The sequence below is a fragment of the Gadus chalcogrammus genome, chromosome 9 (assembly GCF_026213295.1).
Source record: "Gadus chalcogrammus isolate NIFS_2021 chromosome 9, NIFS_Gcha_1.0, whole genome shotgun sequence".
Classification (NCBI taxonomy): Eukaryota; Metazoa; Chordata; class Actinopteri; order Gadiformes; family Gadidae; genus Gadus; species Gadus chalcogrammus.
In genome coordinates this window covers 23,924,656-23,950,670 of record NC_079420.1, presented here as the reverse complement: position 1 = coordinate 23,950,670, position 26,015 = coordinate 23,924,656, and the positions used below count along the sequence as shown (strand labels likewise).

General features: G+C 42.5%; 1 protein-coding gene across 5 annotated transcripts; it reads left to right on the top strand.

The window, feature by feature from the left end:
• Positions 1 to 689: 689 nt before the first annotated feature.
• LOC130389549 (uncharacterized) lies at positions 690 to 10,731 on the top strand. Of its 5 annotated transcripts, none has more exons than XM_056599379.1 (9): positions 690 to 781; positions 2,565 to 2,655; positions 2,896 to 2,957; positions 3,998 to 4,112; positions 4,345 to 4,406; positions 8,130 to 8,241; positions 8,456 to 8,521; positions 8,790 to 8,855; positions 10,355 to 10,731. In XM_056599379.1, the coding sequence occupies exons 2-9, from the start codon at positions 2,631 to 2,633 to the stop codon at positions 10,591 to 10,593; spliced, it is 747 nt and encodes a 248-aa protein (XP_056455354.1). In that variant the 5' UTR covers positions 690 to 781; positions 2,565 to 2,630; the 3' UTR covers positions 10,594 to 10,731. The 5 variants fall into 5 exon arrangements, 4 of the variants coding, with proteins under 4 accessions (XP_056455354.1, XP_056455352.1, XP_056455353.1 ...); XM_056599377.1 differs by having other exon boundaries at positions 690 to 791; XR_008896567.1 differs by having other exon boundaries at positions 690 to 791; positions 8,456 to 8,855.
• Positions 10,732 to 26,015: the final 15,284 nt, after the last annotated feature.

Here is a 26,015-nt window from a genome sequence, read left to right as displayed (position 1 = left end):
GTAGGGTTGTACATCTAGTGTACACTAGATGTATTTTCAGTTTTTGAGGAGGTGCTTCAAAGATGCTAATTTTTCTGCAATAATCCAAAATCAAATGGAAAAACCCGTTGGCTTTTTGTCAAGGAAACCCAGGGCGACGCTCACTTCCGGGTTGGCCAACATACGTCATCCCTCCACCACTATACTGTAATAACACATGTTGAAGTTGAATGATAATGAATTAATTCATTCTTTTTTCTGCCTTAGTATTTATTTATTTATTTAGCTGTGTGTGTGTGTGTGTGTGTGTGTGTGTGTGTGTGTGTGTGTGTGTGTGTGTGTGTGTGTGTGTGTGTGTGTGTGTGTGTGTGTGTGTGTGTGTTTGTTTTGGGGTATATAAGGACAGATGTCAAGACATTTCAAAGAGTTACGAGGACCCTCCGGTATATGAGGACAGTTTGCTGTCCTCCTAAAAATAAACCTTTTTAAACCTTTTCTCAGCATGTTTTAATACCCAAAAAGTGGTTTCCTCAAAAGTCCTTATGTACCAAAAACCTGACAGATTTTGTATATTTGTGTGTCCGCCACTGCCCCTATCGGTGGTCGCGGTCCCTGCATGCTGCGACACACAAGCGCGGGAAATTATGCACAACGCGGGAGATTATACACAACGCGCGAAATTAGACGCTTACTCAACACTGCGCATGCTCATTTTGATTGGCTGGATAGAAGAGAGCTACTACGTCTGTGATCCCCAGATTCATTTGCTGGGAGTTCTGTAAATGCACGTTGTGGAGAGCAGGTAAGAAATGGTAAATGGAAATGGTTTGGTAAGATTAACACTATTGTATTTAGGACATTGCTAGATTGCTAGCAGCTAGCTGAAAACGTATTTTGTTTTTGTTTGCTTTTCATCAGAGGCGTCAGACTTTTACTAACGTCAATTCCGCTAGCAAACTACATTAAAACGTTGCTATTTATGCTTAGCATTAGCTTGGTAGAACGCTTAGCCTAAACCACGAACGGCACAGTGGTATTGAGGGAGGGGGAGAGGGGGTTACAATGGTGACTATCAATGTTGTTCAACTTTATTTGAAGTCTGAATTGTTCCAGTTTCTCTGAAGAGGTAGAGGGACTCGCCCATCTAGAAAACTAATGGACTAAATATTAAGTAGCCCAACATTAACTCCCACGTGAGGAAAGTATAGCCAGAGGTTATGGCTTGTCAAGCTTAATGTCCAGCGCTAGGGTTGTGCCGATGGACAATGTCATCGTCCATCGTGATGGCTGACCGACATCACGATGGAGAGCCACCATCGTGATGCCCCCCCCGCCATCAGACACACACTCATCCTCCTAGTCTCTTCTATAGTTAAGCTAAAAACGTTGCAGGGATTGCTCTGTAAATTAAATTAAGAATATAACTAATGCATATGCATGCTATTTTTAATACGGTAGCCTATGTCAGCGACGGGACTTCCGCGATCTGATCGCATTTCTCGAGGCAGATTACAGTGCCATGTCGCCAAACTATAGCTGTGTTCGAAATCGTTCCCTATACACTCGTTCCCTATTCCCTATATAGTGTACATGATATAGTGTACTATATAGGGAATAGGGAACGAGAATTCGGACACTACGCTGAACATTTCTAAACGTCATTTGCGTCAGTAAATGCGCCGGGTATTTGTGTGCAGACAGATGCGCCCACATCATGTAAACAGCTGGCACTCACGACGAAAGCTGGAGGTTGTATTGATGTTGAATGTTACATTTCCTTGTTTAATTAATTTTTTATGTTAAATATTCTATGTCAAATCCCAAATAAATTTTTGACAATTCTAAACGAAAGCCGCAGACTCCATCATTAAATGTATTCGTTTTCGCGCTCATTCGGCTTCTTCTTCTCCCCTGGAAAAATATAACAGCATTGCATTGTGGTATACGGGAGTAACGTGTAGGGAACATTCTATGTACCCTATTTTAAGTCCACTATATAGTGCCCTATATAGTGGACCACTGAGAATTCGAACACCCTACAAAATGGCGTGCACCCTATTTAGTGCACTACATCCATGATAGGGAACGATTTCGAACACAGCTTATGACTGTGCGGCTGGAGAAGATGTACAGCGAAGCAGAAGCCTCGCTCCGTGAGATCCTGTCCATAACGGAGAAAGTTGCCATCACCACCGATGCTTGGACAGCGTTGACTACGGAGGCGTATGCCTACGGGACCGAGACCGTTCACTTTTTTACTGACTGGGTTGTGCAGAGTGCGATCCTGTAGACCCGCTCAATGCCAGAGAGGCACACTGCGGAAAACATGTTCGGCTAACATTTTTCGTTTCCAAATATTTATTTAAAAACGAAAATATCTGTTTTAGTTTTTGTGTGTTAAATGAAATGGTTTTATATCTTAAACAAATTCCGTTACAAATAGGAGGCACGCAGCTATCGCTTGTTAGTGCCAACAATCATAACCAAAAAACAGAAGTCACTGCTTGGTGGTCTTCAATCTGGTTTTTAGTCAATCGTGTCTCTCTCCCAGATGATGACAGCAAGCTTATCTGAATGTTTTGTAGATTCCCCCTACTGTTACAAGCACTGCTGCCCAAGTGTCTATCAAAGACCGTTTCCAAGCCCAAATCATGCCACCCACAGTCCGTATTGAAGGTCAGTGACTGTTTGACTAAATGTTTTATCTAGTTGTCAATGGTGTGCTATAGATGATTGAGAAACATTTATGCCACATATGGCCATGTTTACTGAGATGTTTTTTACATTAGTTATGGTGGCTGTATAAACATATTGTGTCTATAAAGAATGTGAACCAGCGACAGTGTGGTTGCTTCCAGAGTGATGCACAACCCCACCCTCCCTGGCCTTCTTCATATTCTTTCCTGTATTCTACAGAGACCAGAGAAAAACCAGAAGTCCAGTCCTGCAATATGACACCAGGCAGCTCTGCTTGTGAGGTAAGGTTGAATACGGCTGTCCCATTGTTTTACAATGGCTAAGGAAAGAAGTAGGTCACAACACAAAGCATCACCATGTACACCTGGCATAGTTTTATTGTACGAGGGCACAGGAAAATGTAGTGAACTATTCGTAAACAAAAATTCTTCCGCAAAATATATTTTCTCTAGCTGAATTGTTGGCAAGTAATTCACAAATGCAGACAACGTAACTTTTCTAAGGTGTACTAACATAGAACAAAATGCAGAGATGTGATGGGAATTTCACAACAGGATCAAATGTGATCCAGCCGCTCATATTCAAGGGTCATTTTAAATTGTTACTCTGTTTTAGCCAGTTCAACTGTACAATAACACAATTGTGTAATTGATGTCCAGTTCCATGGAACACAATTTTCAGTGTTTAAGTAAACATCTTGCAGCTACAGTGGAAATGTCCTCTTTTCAGTATGGATGGTTTACTAACCATGGTGTCCTCTCAACACAGTTTTTTTTCTGAGTGTGCCATACACTGGGAGTTCAATAATGGAAATGTCTTCTATTCAGTATGGATGGTTTTACTAACCATGGTGTCCTCTCAACACAGTTTTTTTTCTGAGTGTGCCATACACTGGGAGTTCAATAATGCAAGACTTAGAGTTGATCAAGGATGTCATTGAAAGTCTGAAGGACAGTGTCCTTGCATACCATGAGGTTGTCTGTGTTACAAACTGTCCTCACATAACATGAATATTCCCCTGTCTCACATACAGATGTAGAAACTACAGCACTGGCTTGTAAAGTGGCTAGTTAAGGAATATCGTTTCTTTCTCTTTAATGCACATTCTTACTTGTGGCATCAATGTGTACCTATATGGTGCATTTTCAGCTGTTTCCTGCGGCTTGATGCTGAAATTTGTTATGCAGTGACATGCCTCCCTTATCCAAAATGATTGCTAAATCTTGTTAAATATTCTGTATTTGCACATACTGTATGGAGTATTCCCATCTGTACCAGTTGATGCCTGTTCATCTTTGCATATTGCTGTTCATTTTCTTAGGTGCACTGTGTGAGAGGTCAAAGTGGCACTTCTTCTGCGAAAGAGGGGATTGGAGAAGTTGGTGTCCAGCACCAGGAGGTGTCATCCCCTGTGTTCTCAGCAGACCTTGCCAGTGGTCAGTTACAGTTTTGAGCAAATGTTGTTAACTTCTGGCAATGCATGTCATGCCTGCTAAGGGGTTGCAGCATGAATAATGTGGCGAAATCAGGCCATTGTTCTATGTCTTGATGGACATTTTGAGTAGAATATCATCTGTCAGGGATGTGAGTTGAGTATGTTATGCCTATATGTGGTTTTATGACTTGAGGAAAGTCGAGCACTGAATCTCCCTGTGTTCCCTTGTACAGAGACCGAATCAAGATCAGGGTCTCAATCATCCAGAGCTGCGCCAAATGACTCTGCTTGTGAGGTGAGTTTGAATTTACCTTTGTTTTGAAATTGACCAATGGTTAGAAGTACTGTGATGTTCCATGGAACACAATTTTCAGTGTTTTAGTAAACATCTTGCAGCTACAGTGAAAATGTCCTCTATTCAGTATGGATGGTTTACTAACCATGGTGTCCCCCCAACACTGTTTTCTTTCTGAGTGTGCCATACACTGGGAGTTCAATAATGCAAGACTAAGGGCCCTATTTAAACGGTCTGAAACGCAAGTGGGAAGCGCAAAGCGCAAGTAGCTTTGTGGGCGGTTCTACGGCGCTATCGCTATTTTACAGGCGGATAAATGACACTTGCGTCGCGGCGCAAGTGTCAAAAGGGTTGGTCTGAAGCAGCCTAGTTACCCGTAGGTGTGGTTTGGGCGTAACGTCCAACAAACCAATGAGTTCCAGCTCCCATCCCCTTTAAGAGCCATGAGCGCATTTGAATCGGACGAGTTGATATTCTGACAGCGCGTCTGCAGTCTCCGATGAGACAGATGCACATGAATTTCAAACTGCAAATGGCTCAGTTTATTGCCAAATAATATGGCCTAATTCACACACGGAATAAGGGGTTTTCTTCCACAACTTCAGAAATACTGAGTGATCAAATAAATTTCGGCAAAGAAAACGTAGGCTATATGATATAACATATGATAGGCTATGCGGTAACTGTGGTTCTATTTAATGATGTACGCAATACATTATAAACATTGTTTCTTATCAGTATTGTATGCTATCCTAATATGCATGTGTCCCCGCGGTAATAGTCACATTGCCATTGATTGTATTATGCGTTACGTGTTTAGTTTGCGTGTGTTTAAACAGAGCACACACGCGCGCCCGCATTCATTCATTCTTTTTAACACTCACTCGCGGTAAAACAATGTTTTTCACGATCAAATACTCATCAATCCTAAAAGTTATGGGCATGTAGGCCTACACGATGTCTCTGTCAAGAAAATATGTGTTTGCTGTACGGTGTTTGCAGATGCATTGATTTAGAAGTACAACTTATTACCGCTGCATCAGCTGTTCTTTCCCAAATAATTTACAAAGAATGTGCGGCTAGGTAGATGGGAGAAGCAAAGTGTATGCGCGAGGTGCACAAGCAATCCGTATGCATCGCATGCGCATGTATGCATGCGCCCTTAAAATAGCATCTGAACAACGCGCCACTGACTTTAAACCAGGTATTTCCTGGTCAGTAGCGCAATGGTATTCAGAAACTGCAAAATACCGTTTGCGCCAGAACACGCCTCCTCCTTCCGCCGAACTGCCCCTTGGGGCGCATGATCAATCCCTAATTTACCGGCGAGTGGCGGTGGTGGGAAAAGAACGCTCTGCGCCAGTTGTAAACTATCAACGACACATGCGCCAGTGACTAAGTCACTTGCGCCGGTGAAGATAGGGCGCTTAGAGTTGATCAAGGATGTCATTAAAAGTCAGAAGGACAGTGTCCTTGCATACCATGAGGTTGTCTGTGTTACAAACTGTCCTCACATAACATGAATATTCCCCTGTCTCACATACAGATGTAGAAACTACAGCATTGGCTTGTAAAGTGGCTAGTTAAGGAATATCGTTTCTTTCTCTTTAACCCATTTATGCCTAAAACGCCTGCTAAAAACGCCTGCTAAAATCCTATGCTATTCTAGGAAAAAGAACCTCATTTCCTGAGGTTTTTCTGAAAATAGTAAGAATTGTCAACGTCTACATAAACCTTAATATCTAAGCCTCTGGAGCACCTAGAAACATGAAATAAAAAGCATTTTAAAGGCAAGAACTACAGGTTTTATTAAAACATGCTCCCTGAGCACAACCATAACAGCAACATTTTAAAAACATTCTCAAAACAAGATTAAGAAGAAAAAACAGTATAAATCAATGATATAAAATACAACAAATAACATTTTAACCAAAGCATTGTAAAGGCACACCCCTGACCTGCAGATCCAGCAACAACTTCACGCTGGTGTAAAAGTTGTCCATGTAAACACACAAGTTTGACCCAAAATACGGTTTAGCCAGGTATGACACAATCCGGTAAGCCAGGCCTGTCTCGGTCTTGCCTGCAATGGCCCCTGTGTAAACTTGAAAATTGTTTACGTAGCCTGTATTGCTCTCTGCCATGACCCACACCTTTATCCCCCACTTCACCGGCTTCATGGGGAGGTACTGCCGGAAGGCAAGGCGTCCCTTGTATTTTACCATGGACTCATCCACGCTCACAAACCCATTGACCTCATAGAGGGCCTGGAACTGATGCAAGAGGAGGTCCATGAACCGCTGGATCTTCCACAGCTTATCGGATTTATCCAAGGCAGGGTCCAAGTTATCTTCTAGATGGAGATATCTGAAAATGCATATATGACAAAGAATTTGAGCCTGACTTTTATTTCCATCATTGTGTTTATTTGTATTATGTTATAGTATTTATATTCATAATTGTATTACTATTTATTCATTATTCCATTATTGTATTTATAACTAACATTATTGTATTTATTCAATATCAACCATCATCATCATTAGTAATTGCTATAGCACCACTATCTTTACTGGCCATTCCGTTTTCTAAGAGAAGAGAATGGAACTCGGAAGAGAGCACAAGAAAAGAAAACATAAATATTTACCTCCAGATCATGTCGAAACGGTCCCTTGACATTTGTTTGGTAGAGCCACTTAGTTTGCCTCCAGTAATCGCGGCGTTCTGGTAGCTTTAAAATTCCAAAGCAAAGACACAGCCCGAGGAATGTTTTCATTTCTGTTTTCGGGACCGGGGTCCACTTGAGGTCGTGGGGGTCTGAGCTCGTACCTGTTGCGCGTACCGATTCGTTTCGGTCAATAACGTGTCCCACAGCTGATCGGTAAAGATCCTGGAAAACACATCGAGTGGGCTAGCATCCAAGGGGATCGGTTGTTTCACCCCCGGTGTGCGAGAGAATGTCTTTGTTTTCCGAGGCTGGTAATTGCCGGTTCTCCAGTCCACCTGGAATCCCCGAAAGTCATCCTCCTCCTCTCCTTCGGTGTCCAAAAATTCCCACTTCTGTGCCCGATCCAGTGGATCAACCGGCACAAAATCATTCTCGTCCTCATTCTCATACTCAAATCCCTTGAATTCTATGACAATATCACTGCCATCGCTATCAAAATCCTCCATGTTCATTGCTACTTCTCGGTCGCCTGCTAGACGCGTCGCTAAAAACAAACATAGAATATCGCGTGGCTATATGATTGATTGACGTGATTTTTAGCCAACCAAAGTTTGTTTTGGTGGTCTCCTGATCTTTACCAAAGCCTTAAGACCCACCCCATGTGTATTTTTAACCAACCAGAGTGAGTTATATGCTGCATTCGTCATGAAAACAGCACGTGTACAAAATGCTGCGCTACGCAGCAACCGGCAGGAAAGCCTATGCTGCGCTACGCAGCAACCGGCAGGAGGGGCTATGCTGCGCTACGCAGCATCCGGCGCCAATGGGTTAATACACATTCTTACTTGTGGCATCATGTGTACCTATATGGTGCATTGTCAGCTGTTTACTGCGGCTTGATGCTGAAATTTGTTATGCAGTGACATGCCTCCCTTATCCAAAATGATTTCTAAATCTTGTTAAATAGTCTGTCTTTGCACATACTGTATGGAGTATTCCCATCTGTACCAGTTGATGCCTGTTCATCTTTGCATATTGCTGTTCATTATTTTTAGGTGCACTGTGTCAGTGGTCAAAGTGGCACTTCTTCTGCGGAGGGGGTTGTAGAAGTTGGTGTCCAGCACCAGGAGGTGTCATCCCCTGTGTTCTCAGCAGACCTTGCCAGTGGTCAGTTACAGTTTTGAGTAAATGTTGTTAACTTCTGGCAACAACTTTGCCATGAGCATAGTTATTATAATATAGAAATGGCTGTCTGCTTGTCATGTGCATGGTAGTAGAATATATTACAGTTTTACATGTATCCCCTCTATACACATGGTGTTTGATTGGTAGGCAGACAGGCTCTTTAAGCCCATACATTTATACCTGCAATGTTTTTTAGATGACCAGGGGAATTCTGCCTGTGTAACTTCTGGGTCACCTCATCTCCCTGACTCAGTTACTCAAGGTATTAATTAAATGCGGTCACTAGGCACACTAGGCACACTTGCCAATGTGCAGTCAACACTTACATTATGTTTGGTTAGACATATGTAAGGGATAATGTATAGAAAACCAGTCATTATGGGGAATATTAGCCCAGACAGGGCAAACTGGACCCCGACAAGAAGCGGAGGGGTCTAGCTTCGTCCTGAAGGGGCTCATATTCCCCATTGATTGGTAGGCAGACAGGCTCTTTAAGCCCATACATTTATACTGTGCAATGTTTTTTTTAGATGACCAGGGGAACTCTGCCTGTGTAACTTCTGGTTCACCTCATCTCCCTGACTCAGTTACTCAAGGTATTATTTAAATGCGGTGACTAGGCACACTAGGCACACTTGCTAATGTACAGTCAACACACATAAATCATATAAAGGAGCTGGGTGTATTTTGTTTTTAACAAGCAGTGTAATGAAATGTCATGTTAATGAAAACAATCCAACTTCATTTTTAGCAGATCTAGTCAATTTATTACCACCAGGGCTCTACGCTAACTTTTTTTTTCAGGAGCACTCGTGCCCCTAAGTTAAAAAATTTAGGAGCACAGGAAAAAAAATTGGGGCACAATAGGTTTTTGTTTAGAACATTTATTAGCGTGCAGAAATTGCACACACCAACAGAACCCACTTAATAAAGCAAAATTAAGACAAATAAATAGACAAGATTACATTCAGGCTACACAAAACAGCACCAATTTCGGCTTCCACCGTACCAGGGTTATTGGGCTGGGTGTGATTTATATAGAAATCGGGCAGCGAGAATGCCTAGTGGACTCGATGTGTTTCACCACAGCATCGCGTTTCAGATTAGGGTTCCCCGTTATAAACAGAGAGGAGCCTGCCATTGCCGATGGGGCTTCCTTACAAAATGTACAGAACATTTTCATGTTCTTAGCATCATAAACTAGCCACCCGAAATCCTTCAACCAGTCAGGGGTTGAATTTGTAGACTTTATCGTCTACCATAACAGCATTAACTTTCTCCACGCAGTCTATTCATAATATTGTAATGACCACGGAAGAGGCAGTGAATGAAGTATTGATTAGACAGCGATTTAGATACCTAATAAACCGTTGGAACACACAAGACTGGTAACCATAGCAACGTAGGTAAACAAACCCTGCTAAACCCTCCCGTAGCGCTCCCCGCGCTACGGCTATCCGGAGGAGCACAGAGCTTTTGACCGTGATATTGTATATACAATACAATACAATTATATAATATACTATTCTATATAGAGCTCGGGGAGTCGCAAACGGCAGCAATCACTTTCTCCTCCATGCTGCGGTTCACCCCGGACTGCACTGCAGGGAACGGTTGGCCGGTTGAAAACTGATTGGCTGTTACGTAACGCACGTCACTCAGTGGCCACGCTGTTGAACGCTGATTGGCTGTCATCACGCGAATGTCGCGGCAAAGTTTAAATATTTCAATCCACCTGAAATCCACGTGAACGCGCTCGCCCGTGCCGGGCAAAAGTGTCGCGCTGCAAATGGAATCGCTGCTTTGTATGGAATCGTTTCGCCCCTTCGCGTTTGGTGTGAACGCACAGTATAGTGCGCTGTGGAGAAGTCACTCGCATGCGTGCTCCTGTTTTGTTTTTCTCGTTCGCACGCCGAAATATTCACTCGCAAATGCGAGTGAAATGGGCGCACTGTAGAGCCCTGATTACCACACATATTTTGTCTACACAAGTTCCAGTTTGTTTGGCAATTTTGAACAGCAACATCCCTACCTGCAAGTACATTCTTGCAAGTACATCTTTTTTTATCTTCTAATCTTTTTTTTAATTGTTCAGGTTTCCGTGTTTCATCAAGGCGGTGTACGAAGAGACCATGGTCTGGTGAGGAGATACAAGCCGTGATGAAACATCTGAGGCCTTTTGTTGAAAACGGTGTCACTGCCACCAGTGGGCAGTGCCTGCAGTGCAAGGAAAAGGAACACCCTATCTTGGAGACAAGATCCATTCAAAACATTCGAGATTTTGTACGCAACAGAGGCTTGGCCTTTAAAAGGCATTCAAATTCTAAACGCTAAATGCACTTTTGGATAGCTTGAGCCTTTCTAGGCATGTTTTACAAGTTGGTGTCCTGTGTTCAGAAATGGGTTAGGTCACTTCATTTATTTTGCTCACAGGCATTTTTTTGTTTGTTTGTTTTGCTTTGTGGTTAGCCTGGGCCTTTTAATGTCAGGAAAAAATGCTGTCCTTTGTTAAGGAAGAGATTCTTGAGGGAATTAAATCAAATATAAGTCAGTGATTAAACAAATGTTGTGTTGTGTGTTAATAATGACAAACATATGATAATTATATAATAAATAATTATTTTCAAAAAATGTGGCTTAAATGTAGATGAGTTAAGTTAATATTAGTATGGTGTACCTAATAATCCTTTAGGTGAGTGTATACCCTCACTTTGTAATTAGTGATAATATCCCAAAGTAGATAAACATGTTTTTGAAGAGTGGGTTGGTAAGGAGCAAGTGTAGTTAGTTATATTTGGAGAAATTAGATTCCTTTATTCATGTTGATGTTGAAAGTCCAGGTCACTTCTAAAGGGTATTTAGGGGCTATGGGCCAGTAAAATGTTATCGTGTTTGATCAGAAAGTGAGAGAAACATGATTGCAGGTTAGCAGTTGGTTCAGGACATAATACTAGGTAGCAAGGATGCAATGATATGTGCTGGTGGGGTTGAGTTCGTCCTAGTGGATGCAAGCACTGTTTTTGTGTTATGCTCCTAGTTGATTTAATGACACTTGGCCCACCGGTAGGTAGACCCCATCAGATAAGAGCCGTGGTGTTATCTGTAAACTTTTGAGAGGAAGAAGTGTAGAATGGAGTGATTGTGCTCTTCATGTTCTGTACATCATCTGCAAATGATGTCTCGATGTGATGAGTTATTTACACTTAGTTCAACTTATGTGCCAAATTGTAATGCACAACAGAGGTCAACAAAGAAAACAAAAATGACCTCTTAATATATTCCATATTATTATAATGGTGTGCCTCAGTCACTTTGGTCTTATAAACCATGTGTCCTTTCAAAACAGGTTATATTTGGTGTATGTGTATGGTGACCTGTCCTTACAGACCTTTTGTCCTTTCAAAACAGGTTATACTTTGTGTGTGTGTATGATGACATCACTGTCCTTGTATACCACACTGTCCTTATAGACCGTGTTACAGAGAAGTCCTTACAAACCACCAGAAAGTCTGAAAAACAGCCATTTCTTATATCTCAGTTGTGCAAAGAAAATCTTTTAATTTTAAGTTGTGTAGGTTCGCAGATTTTTTTCATGATTTTACATAGGTTTTTTGTAGCTCTAGCACCACCGGAACCCGGTGTCCTCGTAAACCTATGCCCAGTCTGATTTGAGCAAAAAATCGAAAATTGTCCCTATAGCCCGACAAACGGGTGTGTGTGTGTGTGTGTGTGTGTGTGTGTGTGTGTGTGTGTGTGTGTGTGTGTGTGTGTGTGTGTATAACACGCTATTTTATGTTTAAATGCGACGTAATCCAGTGTTCACGAAAACGTACACTGTCAACGTATGCTTTTTGCGACTGGGTTGGCTCTCAGATATACGTGTTTCTAACAAGATGATATCATTAAAAGTAACATAAAGTAACGGTTTAATAACACAAACGCAGGAAACACGTGAGTTGCTAGTTTAGCGAAAGCAGCGTCCCTAACAACCTGACGTTGTTGAAACATGCGAGCGAGCCGATAAAATCTTCCTAATAACTATAATACTAAAGATCAGACACAATCACTGACTGAAGATTATGCAAGTAAAAAGTATATTTCTCGCTAGAAATGTTATTAGAAACACGTTTAACGATGAATCGGTCCTAAAATATTGCATTTCCCATTCAGATAATAAAGATTAATAAAGATCATACACATTCACTGACTGAAGATTATTCAAGGGAAAAGTACATTTCTCGCTAAAAATGTCATTAGAAACACGTTTAATGGTGAATCTGTCCTAAAATATTGCATTTCCCATTCAGATAATAAATATTAATAAACATCATACACATTCACTGACTGAAGATTATTCAAGGGAAAAGTACATTTCTCGCTAAAAATGTCATTAGAAACACGTTTAATGGTGAATCTGTCCTAAAATATTGCCTTTCCCATTCAGTTAATGCTGGGTTTTGCGTATCATATGCACGCGAAATGGACGTATCCGCCCTCCACAGTAGTTAATGCTGGGTTTTGCGTATCATATGCACGCGAAATGGTCATTTGGCGTATGTGCTGCAAGCATTTTGAAAGTGTCAAACCGTGCGATCTGTACACATATTGGTGAGACTGGGTTGGCTATAGGACAACGCATAATGCATCCTGGAATGAGTGAAGCTTGCCTGCTGACACGTTAAAATGACTGTCACAACTGCCATGAGCAAAACCATTTGTACATAGTGTAGGCTACAGTAGGCCTATTCGATATTGAATGAAGTAGGTTACTTTACACTCCCTGTCACTGTACAGAGTAGACAATATGATTTGCTTGTACAGCACCTTAAAAAACTCACTGTTTTTTAAGGTTTTTTAATGTTTTTCACTATATTCATAGGCACACCCAGCCTCGCTTTCAATATAACACGCACTCGCATTCTGTAAACACCATCAGTAAATAATAATATGAAAACAATATAAAATATCTTTCAACAAGAAACAATTATTTGTTTACTTTAAATGGATAAAGGTCAACAAATGCGCAATTTTCAGCTGTCAGAAATGTGTTGTGATCACTTGTATTCCGCATAGCTCTCAGGCTGTGAGGAAATCAGCAGCCAGCGATCTCAGGTCTGCTCTGCATGTATTAACTGTGGCTAAACATCAACTGCACTGAAGTCATCATAACTTCATAAATTCTCATTTTCAAATGATTATGAATACTATTATTGTTATTTGAAGCCGTGTCAGTCTTGACTGTGGGTGGTCTTGTCCTCTGTGTCTGCTAGTGTCTATAATACAGTAATATTTTTGTCGACATTATCAAACGGAAGAACTTTTATTATGAAGAGCACAGGGCAATGAAGCACGCTAGCCAATAAGAGGACCCGCCCACCGGCGGAAACCAGATATTGAGTGGTATATTCGTTTCGCTCAGTAAGAACCAAAAAACGAATAAACGAACTGAAATTTAGATTTTCGTTTTCTTGTCAAAACGAAAAAACGGCTTGTTTTCTGGTTTCTGCTTGCGTCAATTATTCCCAGAAAACAGAGTAACAAGACGTACCTTGCTCTGTATGCTTCTAAGTGAACCAGAGATGGTGCATAGACACAACAGTCATCTCACAGACCCGTTCCGGGGCCTGCCCGTAATTCCGACGCCTCATTGTTCCGACGTCTCAATGTTCCGAAATATTTCCCATTAGATCGACATGCCACTATTCCGACGGTTCAATGTTCCGAAAACGAAACCCATTGGTCCGAAGGTCCGTTAGTCCGACTTTTCAAAAAGGAGGCGCATTAGGCCGACGGTTCAATATGCCGAATAGGAAAAAGAGTTTTATACCTCGCTCGCTCCCTCTCTCTCTCTCTCACTCTCACTCTCAGTGTGTGTGTGTGTGTGTGTGTGTGTGTGTGTGTGTGTGTGTGTGTGTGTGTGTGTGTGTGTGTGTGTGTATAACACGCTATTTTATGTTTAAATGCGACGTAATCCAGTGTTCACGAAAACGTACACTGTCAACGTATGCTTTTTGCGACTGGGTTGGCTCTCAGATATACGTGTTTCTAACAAGATGATATCATTAAAAGTAACATAAAGTAACGGTTTAATAACACAAACGCAGGAAACACGTGAGTTGCTAGTTTAGCGAAAGCAGCGTCCCTAACAACCTGACGTTGAAACATGCGAGCAAGCCGATAAAATCTTCCTAATATCTATAAAACTAAAGATCAGACACAATCACTGACTGAAGATTATGCAAGTAAAAAGTATATTTCTCGCTAGAAATGTTATTAGAAACACGTTTAACGATGAATCGGTCCTAAAATATTGCATTTCCCATTCAGATAATAAAGATTAATAAAGATCATACACATTCACTGACTGAAGATTATTCAAGGGAAAAGTACATTTCTCGCTAAAAATGTCATTAGAAACACGTTTAATGGTGAATCTGTCCTAAAATATTGCATTTCCCATTCAGATAATAAATATTAATAAACATCATACACATTCACTGACTGAAGATTATTCAAGGGAAAAGTACATTTCTCGCTAAAAATGTCATTAGAAACACGTTTAATGGTGAATCTGTCCTAAAATATTGCCTTTCCCATTCAGTTAATGCTGGGTTTTGCGTATCATATGCACGCGAAATGGACGTATCCGCCCTCCACAGTAGTTAATGCTGGGTTTTGCGTATCATATGCACGCGAAATGGTCATTTGGCGTATGTGCTGCAAGCATTTTGAAAGTGTCAAACCGTGCGATCTGTACACATATTGGTGAGACTGGGTTGGCTATAGGACAACGCATAATGCATCCTGGAATGAGTGAAGCTTGCCTGCTGACACGTTAAAATGACTGTCACAACTGCCATGAGCAAAACCATTTGTACATAGTGTAGGCTACAGTAGGCCTATTCGATATTGAATGAAGTAGGTTACTTTACACTCCCTGTCACTGTACAGAGTAGACAATATGATTTGCTTGTACAGCACCTTAAAAAACTCACTGTTTTTTAAGGTTTTTTAATGTTTTTCACTATATTCATAGGCACACCCAGCCTCGCTTTCAATATAACACGCACTCGCATTCTGTAAACACCATCAGTAAATAATAATATGAAAACAATATAAAATATCTTTCAACAAGAAACAATTATTTGTTTACTTTAAATGGATAAAGGTCAACAAATGCGCAATTTTCAGCTGTCAGAAATGTGTTGTGATCACTTGTATTCCGCATAGCTCTCAGGCTGTGAGGAAATCAGCAGCCAGCGATCTCAGGTCTGCTCTGCATGTATTAACTGTGGCTAAACATCAACTGCACTGAAGTCATCATAACTTCATAAATTCTCATTTTCAAATGATTATGAATACTATTATTGTTATTTGAAGCCGTGTCAGTCTTGACTGTGGGTGGTCTTGTCCTCTGTGTCTGCTAGTGTCTATAATACAGTAATATTTTTGTCGACATTATCAAACGGAAGAACTTTTATTATGAAGAGCACAGGGCAATGAAGCACGCTAGCCAATAAGAGGACCCGCCCACCGGCGGAAACCAGATATTGAGTGGTATATTCGTTTCGCTCAGTAAGAACCAAAAAACGAATAAACGAACTGAAATTTAGATTTTCGTTTTCTTGTCAAAACGAAAAAACGGCTTGTTTTCTGGTTTCTGCTTGCGTCAATTATTCCCAGAAAACAGAGTAACAAGACGTACCTTGCTCTGTATGCTTCTAAGTGAACCAGAGATGGTGCATAGACACAACAGTCATCTCACAGACCCGTTCCGGGGCCTGCCCGTAATTCCGACGCCTCATTGTTCCGACGTCTCAATGTTCCGAAATATTTCCCATTAGATCGACATGCCACTATTCCGACGGTTCAATGTTCCGAAAACGAAACCCATTGGTCCGAAGGTCCGTTAGTCCGACTTTTCAAAAAGGAGGCGCATTAGGCCGACGGTTCAATATGCCGAATAGGAAAAAGAGTTTTATACCTCGCTCGCTCCCTCTCTCTCTCTCTCACTCTCACTCTCAGTGTGTGTGTGTGTGTGTGTGTGTGTGTGTGTGTGTGTGTGTGTGTGTGTGTGTGTGTGTGTGTGTGTGTGTGTGTGTGTGTGTGTGTGTGTGTGTGTGTGTGTGTGTGTTCGTGGCCGTGTTGAGAATTAGACCTCCGCTCTCTGTCCATGATGCTGCAACACCGTGTCGAAATGAAGTGAAGCGTTGTCTTTTTGCCCTCCAAAATTCATCGTGAACGTGATATGTAGGCCTAGGTTGTATTTTGGAGACAGAGAGAGAGTGAGAGTGAGATTGAGAGAGAGAGGGAGAGGGAGCGAGCGAGGTATACAACTATTTTTCCTATTCGGCATATTGAACCGTCGGCCTAATGCGCCTCCTTTTCGAAAAGTCGGACTAACGGACCTTCGGACCAATGGGTTTCGTTTTCGGAACATTGAACCGTCGGAATAGTGACATGTCGATCTAATGGGAAATATTTCGGAACATTGAGACGTCGGAACAATGAGGCGTCGGAATTACGGCATGGCACCCCTGTTCCACAGTTCTCGAGACACTCACCATAAAATGCAGACCGTTATGCCGTGGGACTAAATTCCGAGTCCGAAGCAGCCCAGCAACTTTCTACACACATCACAGACATTGAAAGCGACTATCCAGACGCTTTGTAATTCTTGGGGACTTTAACCACGTCAGCCTGAAGTAATCTCTGCCCAGGTTTAAACAGCAGATTCGGGTGCCGACAAGGTATGAAAAAATACTAGACAAATGCTATTGTAGCATAGCTGATGCCTTTCATGCAATAACACTATAATTCCTTCCTAACTTCAGAAATTAAAAGCTGTTAATCCTATGACTAAGTTAGTTAAGCCATGGTCTTCCCAAGCAATTTCTGAAAAAGACTTCTGATAACACAGATTGGTCTGTTGATTTCACTTAGTTGGTTGATACATAAGCTTTTCTGAAAATGTGTGTGTTCCTACTAAGACTATAACTGTGTACAGTAATAATAAGCCATGGTTAAGCAGAGATAAAACACCTATGGAAAAACAAACATGATGCTTATAAAGGTGGTAACAGAGATCTTTACAAAGCAGCCAAATATGACTGAAAGAGCTGTTAAAAAAGCCAAAGCTGATTACAAGAATAAACTCAAGAGCAAACTTCAGGCCAATGATGGCAGAAGGCTTTGGGAAGGCCTGAGGCAGATTACAGATTTGACAAAGACTGGGACGATGCCATCACACAACCAAGGAGCATCAGAACCCTAACACCGCCTTTTGTTACGGAAGAGATTGAGGTTAGGCTTCTATTACACTGTAGAACTGTAGAAAAGCTGCAGGCCCTGACCTCGTATCATCACCTACCATCAAACATTGTGCTGATGAACTGACCTCTGTACTCACAGACATTTTCTACTGGTCTCTGAAGGAATGCTGAGTCCCTACATGCTTTAAGTCTGCGGTTATTATTTCTCTGCCCAAAAAGCCCATCATTACTAGGGGTGTAAATCTCTGGTTTCATCACGATACGATATTATATCGATTCATTGGACAACGATACGATATTTGCCGATATCAAAAGTCTGCCGCGATACGATACGATACGATTTGATTCAGGGGCATGCGATCGATATGAGACGATATCATATGCCCATTTAACACAACCTCTTACAATCACATCAACTCACATCAACTTAATTATAATTTCATCATTTTATTTCTTTGCTCTTCCGGATATTTAAAACAAAAACAATCCATTTTTAATACAAATAATAAAGTGCCACATAATTGCATTTAAGTGCCAAAGGTTTTTTATGGCTTAAATTAAAGGGCCTGTAATGATCTTTCATTTTGAACGTAGACCATTCCCAACCGATCTGTGTGGATAGTTTTCTTCTAAAAACAAAACATCCCTCGGAATCATCTTGGCTGTAAAGATAAGCCGTCCGTGTTGCCAGATTGGGCACATTTTTCAGCCCGATTTGGCTACTATTAATCACTTTAGGCTGGAAAAACGGGACGTATGCCCAATCTGGCAACACAAAACGAAACTAGACATCCTCGCGCTCACACATGTGCTCGCTGTTGCTTAACCGGTGAATGGATACGAGCGGCTTGGCGCTTTGCGCAGAAATAGTTTCACAAACACCCGCGAAAGGAGATATATAATAATAAAAGCGTGTAATACAGCGATATGCATCGATGTTTGGGCGTTGCATCGATGCAGCTGGATCGTTCGCCAATCAATCGATGTATCGATCTACATCGATGTATCGTTACACCCCTAATCATTACTTGTTTAAATGACTCTTAATCGTACATCTGTCATAATGATTATTATTTTTAAATTGTATGTGACCGTCTGTCCAAAGCGATCAGTCAACGCCGCTTCCAGTTTGCCTAAAGGACAACAGGTTTGTCGAGGATGCTGTGTCCCTTTGTATTCACTCAATTCTACAACATCTTGGATCCCCTGGTAACTACGCAAAGGTACTTTTTATAGACTACACTTCTGCTTTAATACAATTTTACCCAGCAAACTTTTCTATAAATTCCAAAACACAGGTCTTCAGAACTCCTTGTGTCATTGGATTTTGGACTTCCTACTGCAGAGAATACAAGTAGTCAAAATCAATAACAAGTTTTTGAAGGTCAAGTACATTAGCACTGGTTCCCCCCAGGGGTGTGTATTATCACCACTTTTATATTCTCTGTACACAAACGATTTGTCACACAGTGAAAATGTTTAAATTTGGTGATGACACAACTCTGGTAGGGCTGATTCCTTCCCTACTTAATGGTGTTCCCACCACAACCTAGAGCTAAATGTCTCAAAAACTAAGGAGCTTGTGGTTGACTTCCAAAGTTGGGGACGGTGACCAAGCCGTTGTACATCCATGGGCTGGTGGTGTCAGTTTCAAGTTTCTGGTTACAATAATGTCCTCCACCTTGAAATGGGAGGATGGGAGGAACTGCTATTATGAAAAAAGCCAACCAGAGGCTTTTTTTTCTCCGCCAATTGAAGAAGTGTGGGGTGGCCTGCAAGGGGATGCTGCAGTTCTACCGAGCCACCTTTGAGAGTGTCCTTACGTTCTCAGTTACTGTCTGGTATGGCAACTACTGTCCAGCAGAGGATGCGACTAGATAGGATTGTCCACCAGGCCTCCAAAATCATTGGTTGCAGACACCCCCCCCCCCATCTCAGACATCGACAAGGCCCGTATCCGTCGCAGAGGCCTAACAATTCTTCAGGATAAATCGTACCCTGCTAACTCCCTCTTCAATTCACTTCCGTCAGGTAGAAGGTTGAGGGCTATGAAAACAAAAACCTCCCGTATTCCTCAACAGCACATACTGCAGAACCATTACAAAAGCTCTACATCCCTGCACCAGTATATCATTACGGTAGACTCTAGTGGCTCTGTATAACATGCATAACCTTTTATTCTGTTTTTATATACTGTTGGTTTTCTTAAAGACTACTTATATCTGTACTTTGCATTTATTTATTGGACTCTATGCGGATTTGCACATCACTTGCACTCATAAGCACCTGTCACTTTAACCAGACATCTGACATTTAGCCTGTTCTGACAACCAGGTTTAAATAGGCTATATTCTGTCCTATCTTGCATCCGGCGCAATTGACTTAATCACTGGCGTGTGTGTCGTTTCTAATTTGCAACTGGCGCAGAGCGTTCTTTACCCTCCTGCGCCAAACGTCGGTAAATTAGGGAATGATCTTGCGCCCCAAGGGGCGGTTCGGCAAAATGAGGAGGCGTGTTCTGGCGCAAACGTTCCCAGGTGCTATTTTGCAGTTTCAGAAACCACTTGCGCCACAAACCAGGAAATAGCTGGTTAAAGTCAGTCGCGCATTGTTCAGATGCTATTTTAAGGGCGCATACATAATATTGCTTGTGCACCTCGCGCATACACTTTGCTTCTCTCATCTACCTAGCCACACATTCTTGGTAAATTATTTGGGAAAGAACAGCTGACACAGCGCTAATAAGTTGTACTTTTAAATCAATGCATCTGCAAACACCGTACAGCAAACACATATTTTCTTGACACAGACATGTACATGCCCATAACTTTTAGGATTGATGTTTATTTGATCGTGAGAAAACATTGTTTTACCGCGAGTGAGAGTTAAAAAGAATGAATGAAGTGTGTGTATATGTAAAATAATTAATGAATGCGCGCGCGCGGGTGTTCGTCCCTCTGTTTAAACACACGAAAACTAAACACGCAACGCATAATACAGTCCATGGCAATGTATATTAACGGGAGGATACATGCATATTAGGAACACAAGTCGATAATGATAATGCACAATACTGATAAGAAACTATGTTCATAATGTATTGCGTATATCATTAAACAGAACCACAGTTACTGCATATCATATGTGTGTTAAGTTTTCTTTGCCGAAATTTATTTGAGGACTCTGGAAGAAGTTGTGGAAGAAAAACCTTATTCCATGTGTGAATTAGGCCATATTATTTGTCCATAAACTGAGCCATTTGAAGTTTTAAATTCATGTGCATCTGTCTCATCGGAGACTGCAGTCGCGCTGTCAAAATATCAACTCAGCAAATGCGCTCATGGCTCTTAAAGGGGATGGGAGCTGGCACTCTCATTGGTTTATTGCACGTTATGCCCAAACAACACCTACAGGTAATTAGGCTACCTCAGACCAACCCTTTTTAGATTTGCCCCTTTGGCAAGTGTAATTTTTTCTCCGGTAAAATAGCGACATCGCCATAGAACCACCCACAAAGCTACTTGCGCTTGGCGCTTCTCACTTGCGTTTCAGACCGTTAAAATAGGACCCTATATGACTGTGTGGGATTTCTTTCTTTGTTATGTACTGTCATGAGCACACTGAAACGAATCCCAACTTGTACAGAGTTGTATGGCAATAAAGTCTTCCAGGTTTCCATCTCTCGTTCGACAGCTAATGTAGAGTTGTGAGGACAGCTCAACATCACTCTCCATACTTGCCGTCTTTGCCGTTGAGCGTCAAACATCAAACAGTTTCAACCGGTTGCGGTGGATTGTGTCATCAATGGGCTTTGTTCTCTCAAGACTGTTTGTGAATGCTTGGAACTGTTGTCGGACAATCTTTTGTACCTTCTTAACCACTGAACCACGTTTCCACTGCCGATGGATTCAAAATCTCCTAGCTGTTAAGGACAAGCAAGCACTCTCCTTTTTGAAGTGGTTGCTCAGTTCTTCCATTATATTGACGGGTGAGTGTTTTCTATACACTTGCTGTCTGGTCATGGTGGAGCACCTCATCTTGCCATCCCTAGAGGTGCTGTGTATCTTCAAAGTCGTCAATCAGCTTTGCAACCTCAGGGCCAACTACCAACCACCGCTCGAGGGCACCAGGGTTGGCTGTAAAACTAACAAACCCTCAATCACTCTTGATGCAAGCATTTTTCTGCTCATGTGCTTGATTGATGGGGATTACCGAGATGACCCGGTAGCTCTTCTGAATTGTGAAATTGGCAGTATTAAATTATCTGGCAAGATCTGGGTTTATTGTTGGTAGTTCAGTCGTATCCCGGAGATCAACTGGTATCCAGAGCGCATAGTTGGTATGATCCAGAGGGGACGAGTTCTGTCAGAGCATGTAGGTACTGTTGATGTTGAAGGAGGACTGCCACAGGGATCCCACATAGACCAGTAAAAACATCTCCAATGCCATGACTGTTGCCCAGTACTGGAATTGAAGTCAGCTCTCTTCCCTCTTTGAGCACCATTTGTCTTCTCTATCTGTGTCATGGTTATTGTAGGCCCGATACTGCAGGATGTATAATGCAGTCGCTGGGGCTTGGTGGGCACATCTGTTGCGAGCAACTTGTTCTGAATGCAAGAAGGAGTGGGCAGTGCCTGCTGTTATGATTTCCGCTTCTACCAGTGCATCAACCTAGCCACTGCCTTGCAACCAATCACCCAGGGTCTTCAGAGCTGCCATCTCTATATGCAATCTCTGTACTTCCAAAGCGAGAGCTGTGTCCGCGTGCTCGGCAGCAAGTCAGTTTCGCTCCCAGTGGGGGTTGGCCTCGGCCAGGGCTGCGCTTTGTCACCAATCATGTGTGTGATATTCATGGACAGGACATCGAGGCATAGTCGTGGTGGGGGGGGGTTGCAGTTCGCTGGTCTGAGGATCTCATCACTGCTTTTTGCAGATGATGTGGTCCTGATGGCATCATCGGCCTGTGACCTTCAGCACTCACTGGATTGGCTAGCAGCCGAGTGTTAAGCGGCAGGGATGAGGATCAGCACCACTAAATCTGAGGCCATGACTCTCAGCAGGAAACTGTAGGATTGCTTACTCCGGGTAGGAAATTAGTCCTTAGCCCAGGAGTTCACGTACCTCAGGTTCTTGTTCACGAGTAGGGGTTCGATGGAGCGTGAGATTATCCGCAAAATTGGAGCAGCCGGGGCTGTAATGCGTTCCCTTTACCGCACTGTTGTGAGCCTCAAGGCAAAGCTCTATGTCCTCCTATGGTCATGAGGGATGGGTGAGGAAGAAAGGGCGAGGTCGTGGGTACAAGCGGCTGAGATGGGCTTTCACAGGAGGGTGGCTGGCATCTCCCTTAGGGATAGGGTGAGAAGCTCAGCTATCTGTGAGGAACTCGGATTAGAGCAGCTGCTCCTCTGCTTAGAAGGGAGTCACTTGAGGTGGTTCATCTGGTAAAGATGCCCACGGTGCCTCCCGAGGGAGGTGTTCCAGGCACGTCGAGCGGGGAGGAGGCCTCGGGGAAGATCCAGGACTAAGTGAAGAGATTATATTTCAACACTGGCCTGGGAACATCTCAGGATCCCCTGCTTGAGCTGCTGCCCCCGCGACCCGACCCCGGATTAGCTGTTTGACAATGCTGATGAGGATATCTTTGATCATTTGAAATGAGGAGTGTGTAGATCAACCAAAGATACAGTAATGGTTGAGTTTGCACAGTCATCACTATTTCAGGCCCGGCAAGAGGACTGTATAGCCTTTAGGGCTGCACCCTTGCTGCCCCTTGATTAGTTGATTAATCGGTTGGATTAGTCGATTAATTGGTTGGTTTTTAGACCTAGTCAACTGGACTTTGTAAGTAATTTTTTATGCTTTTTTCCAGCTGAATGATTATCATTTCCCAACAGTGATCAGCAATCTTTACTAAGCATTACATTAAAAAGGTCCTTCTGCAACAACTTTACAGATGTGTCAACTTAATCAACTAATCGATTAGTCTACAAAGTCCTATGACTAAAAGTTTACTCAGAATTTCTAGTTTGGGGTCCATGTACAAAAATGAGATATAATAAAAATACATTTCCATTAAAGAGATCTCCCATACTTGGGACAGCGCACCACCCGATGTGTCGATGTTGGCTTCGGAGAGGTTGATCCTGCAGGGCAGACACTTCCAGCAGTGGTTATCAACACTACTACTATCCAGAGTGCCCAAGCTCCTTTCTATTCCGCCCTTGACGCAGGGAAGTGGGGAGCTTTCTCTACGTGGCGTGACAGCAACCGCGTTGTCCTATCTCTTTGTGCGGCGGGCAGTGAGCTTGGTTTCCTACAGTGCTTCCTGGAGACGCTTGGCTTTCTCCATTATCAAATTCTATGCAGCTGCCATTTTGGCTGGCCCCCTGCAGGTTGTGACGGTAACTGTCACCCACTGGTCAAGAGATTCTTTCATGGGTAGACGTGTCAAAACTGTTTTTTTCTCACCTGCTTACACCACGCTGGGATTTTCCCTCCGTGTTGTGTGGGTTAACCAGGCATTGGCTATGTACGTCAAACGTTCGGCCACGTTCCGTTCCACACAACAGTTGTTCGTAAGTTATGGCGACGCCATACCCAGCTCTACACAAGGTGTGGCTGCTTGGACGGCTCTATTCTAGGGCGTTTCGGTGGAGGATTTTTGAGTGGCTGCGTCATGGTCCTCCCCCGGCACTTTTTATCTGTTTCTACATGCTAGACATGTCCAGGGGCCCCGCTCTGTGTTCGAGTCGGGACTTCTCCTACGGCTTGTTCGTATCCCATCCTATCCTATCCTGTCAATTTATTATTGATCCGCTAGCACTATCTCTTAGAAACGCTTTGTGTTCATTGAGAAGGCTATGTGTGCTTGTTTGGACTTTTAGTCTACCGTTGCATACGGTGGTTTTGAGCACTCTGTGTGTACGGAAAGTAAGACTTTCTTCGCTGCGTTGATACGTCAAATAAGCTGCTCTTTGATATTGTTTATTTCATGTAGGCTAGTGTGTCTTGGCTTCGCCTCATGCTTGCGTCCCAGTGTTGTGCTGGGATTAACAGTGACCAGATATTCTGGTTTTGGTTACAGTTCATAACCGGCGTCTTTTAATATTCTGTCCTCAATCCATCTAAAATGGATGTTATCCTTGTCTCTTATACACTTGCGTTTATTGAGTGCTCGTGTGGACCTTTAGTCCATTGTCGCATACATTTGTTTCCAGTTTTACACATTCTGTGTGTTCACTAGCAAACCAGAGTTTATTCGTTGCTTTGTGAAGTAAATAATTGCGTTCTTAGGAGAATTTGCGGTTATGTATAGTAGAGCTGGGCGATTAATCATTTTTTATCGTATTCATATTTATGGTTTAGGATTTCTTTAAATGAAAATCGATTATTAAGATTATTTTTGTGGGGAGATGTGGGTAATTTAATTTGCTTTTGTTAATCATTGTTGGAATCATTTCCAAAATAGAGATTTAATTTTTAGGCCAAAATGCCCAGCCCTAATTTATAGAGCCAATCATCTTATGAGCCTGTGACTTAGGGTGTTACAATCATCAAAAATCATAAAACTAGAGTTATTATAGCATGACTATCACTCAGTCAGAGATAAGTTAATTTTAACAAACATTCAAATATCATCATCATTCAAAGAACTCAACAATGGGGAATCCCGGCTGCGTAGAACAAACCCAATCCGTGCAAACTGTTTCGGGATCCGAGGGAACGGATTAACCCATCAAGTCCAAATGTACAAATGTATTCACAAAAATAAAAAAAGGCCATAAAGGCAAAAAAGAAAAGAAAACTTGACTAGTTTATGCAGGGCTCCAGACTAACTTTTTCCTTGGGTGCACTGGTGCGCCTAAATTTTTTATTTGGGTGCACCAGCACGTATTTATGGTGCACCCAAGTTTTGAGTTGTTGGGGGGGGGGGGGGGGGGGGGGGGGGCGTTGGACCGTGCCTGCCTTGCGCTGAGTTGTTGACGGGGGGCAACCGGGCAGCTGCACCGGTTGCACCGTCGATATTTACGCCATTGATTAATAATATTTTGACCATTACATAAATGCCTTAAATAAATGCCGAATCTGTATCTCTCATAAAGAATATCGTCAGACAATGCCAAGGGATCGGTTCTGTCCCGAAAAACCCTCTGTCTCCGGAGAGACGCCTGTACGATAAGTGCGCCGAGGTCCATGGGAACACCCACAAATGGTGACGCCAATATCGGAGGAGGGGCTAGGAAGCTGCGCACGCCGATATAAGTAGCCGATCTCCGGGTAGACTTGCTGAAAAGCTGCTACCGACCAGGTTTGGTTGCGAGCGTAAATCACCATGGTGATATAGCGACGCTTAAAGAGATCGACGTTCATGGTACAGCTAACCCAGGCTTTCAGCTCAACATACCTCGCTAACCCTCTAATCGAGCTTCGTAGTACAGGCCCCTGGATTGGGCTTCGCGGGTTTGTTTACCGGCGTTGCTATTG

Excerpts from the sequence above, each read along its gene's own strand:
- LOC130389549 (XM_056599377.1), top strand. Across the intron at positions 4,113-4,344 it reads CTCAGCAGACCTTGCCAGTG|AGACCGAATCAAGATCAGGG; the intron begins GTCAGTTACAGT and ends TCCCTTGTACAG. Across the intron at positions 8,522-8,789 it reads CCCTGACTCAGTTACTCAAG|ATGACCAGGGGAACTCTGCC; the intron begins GTATTAATTAAA and ends TGTTTTTTTTAG.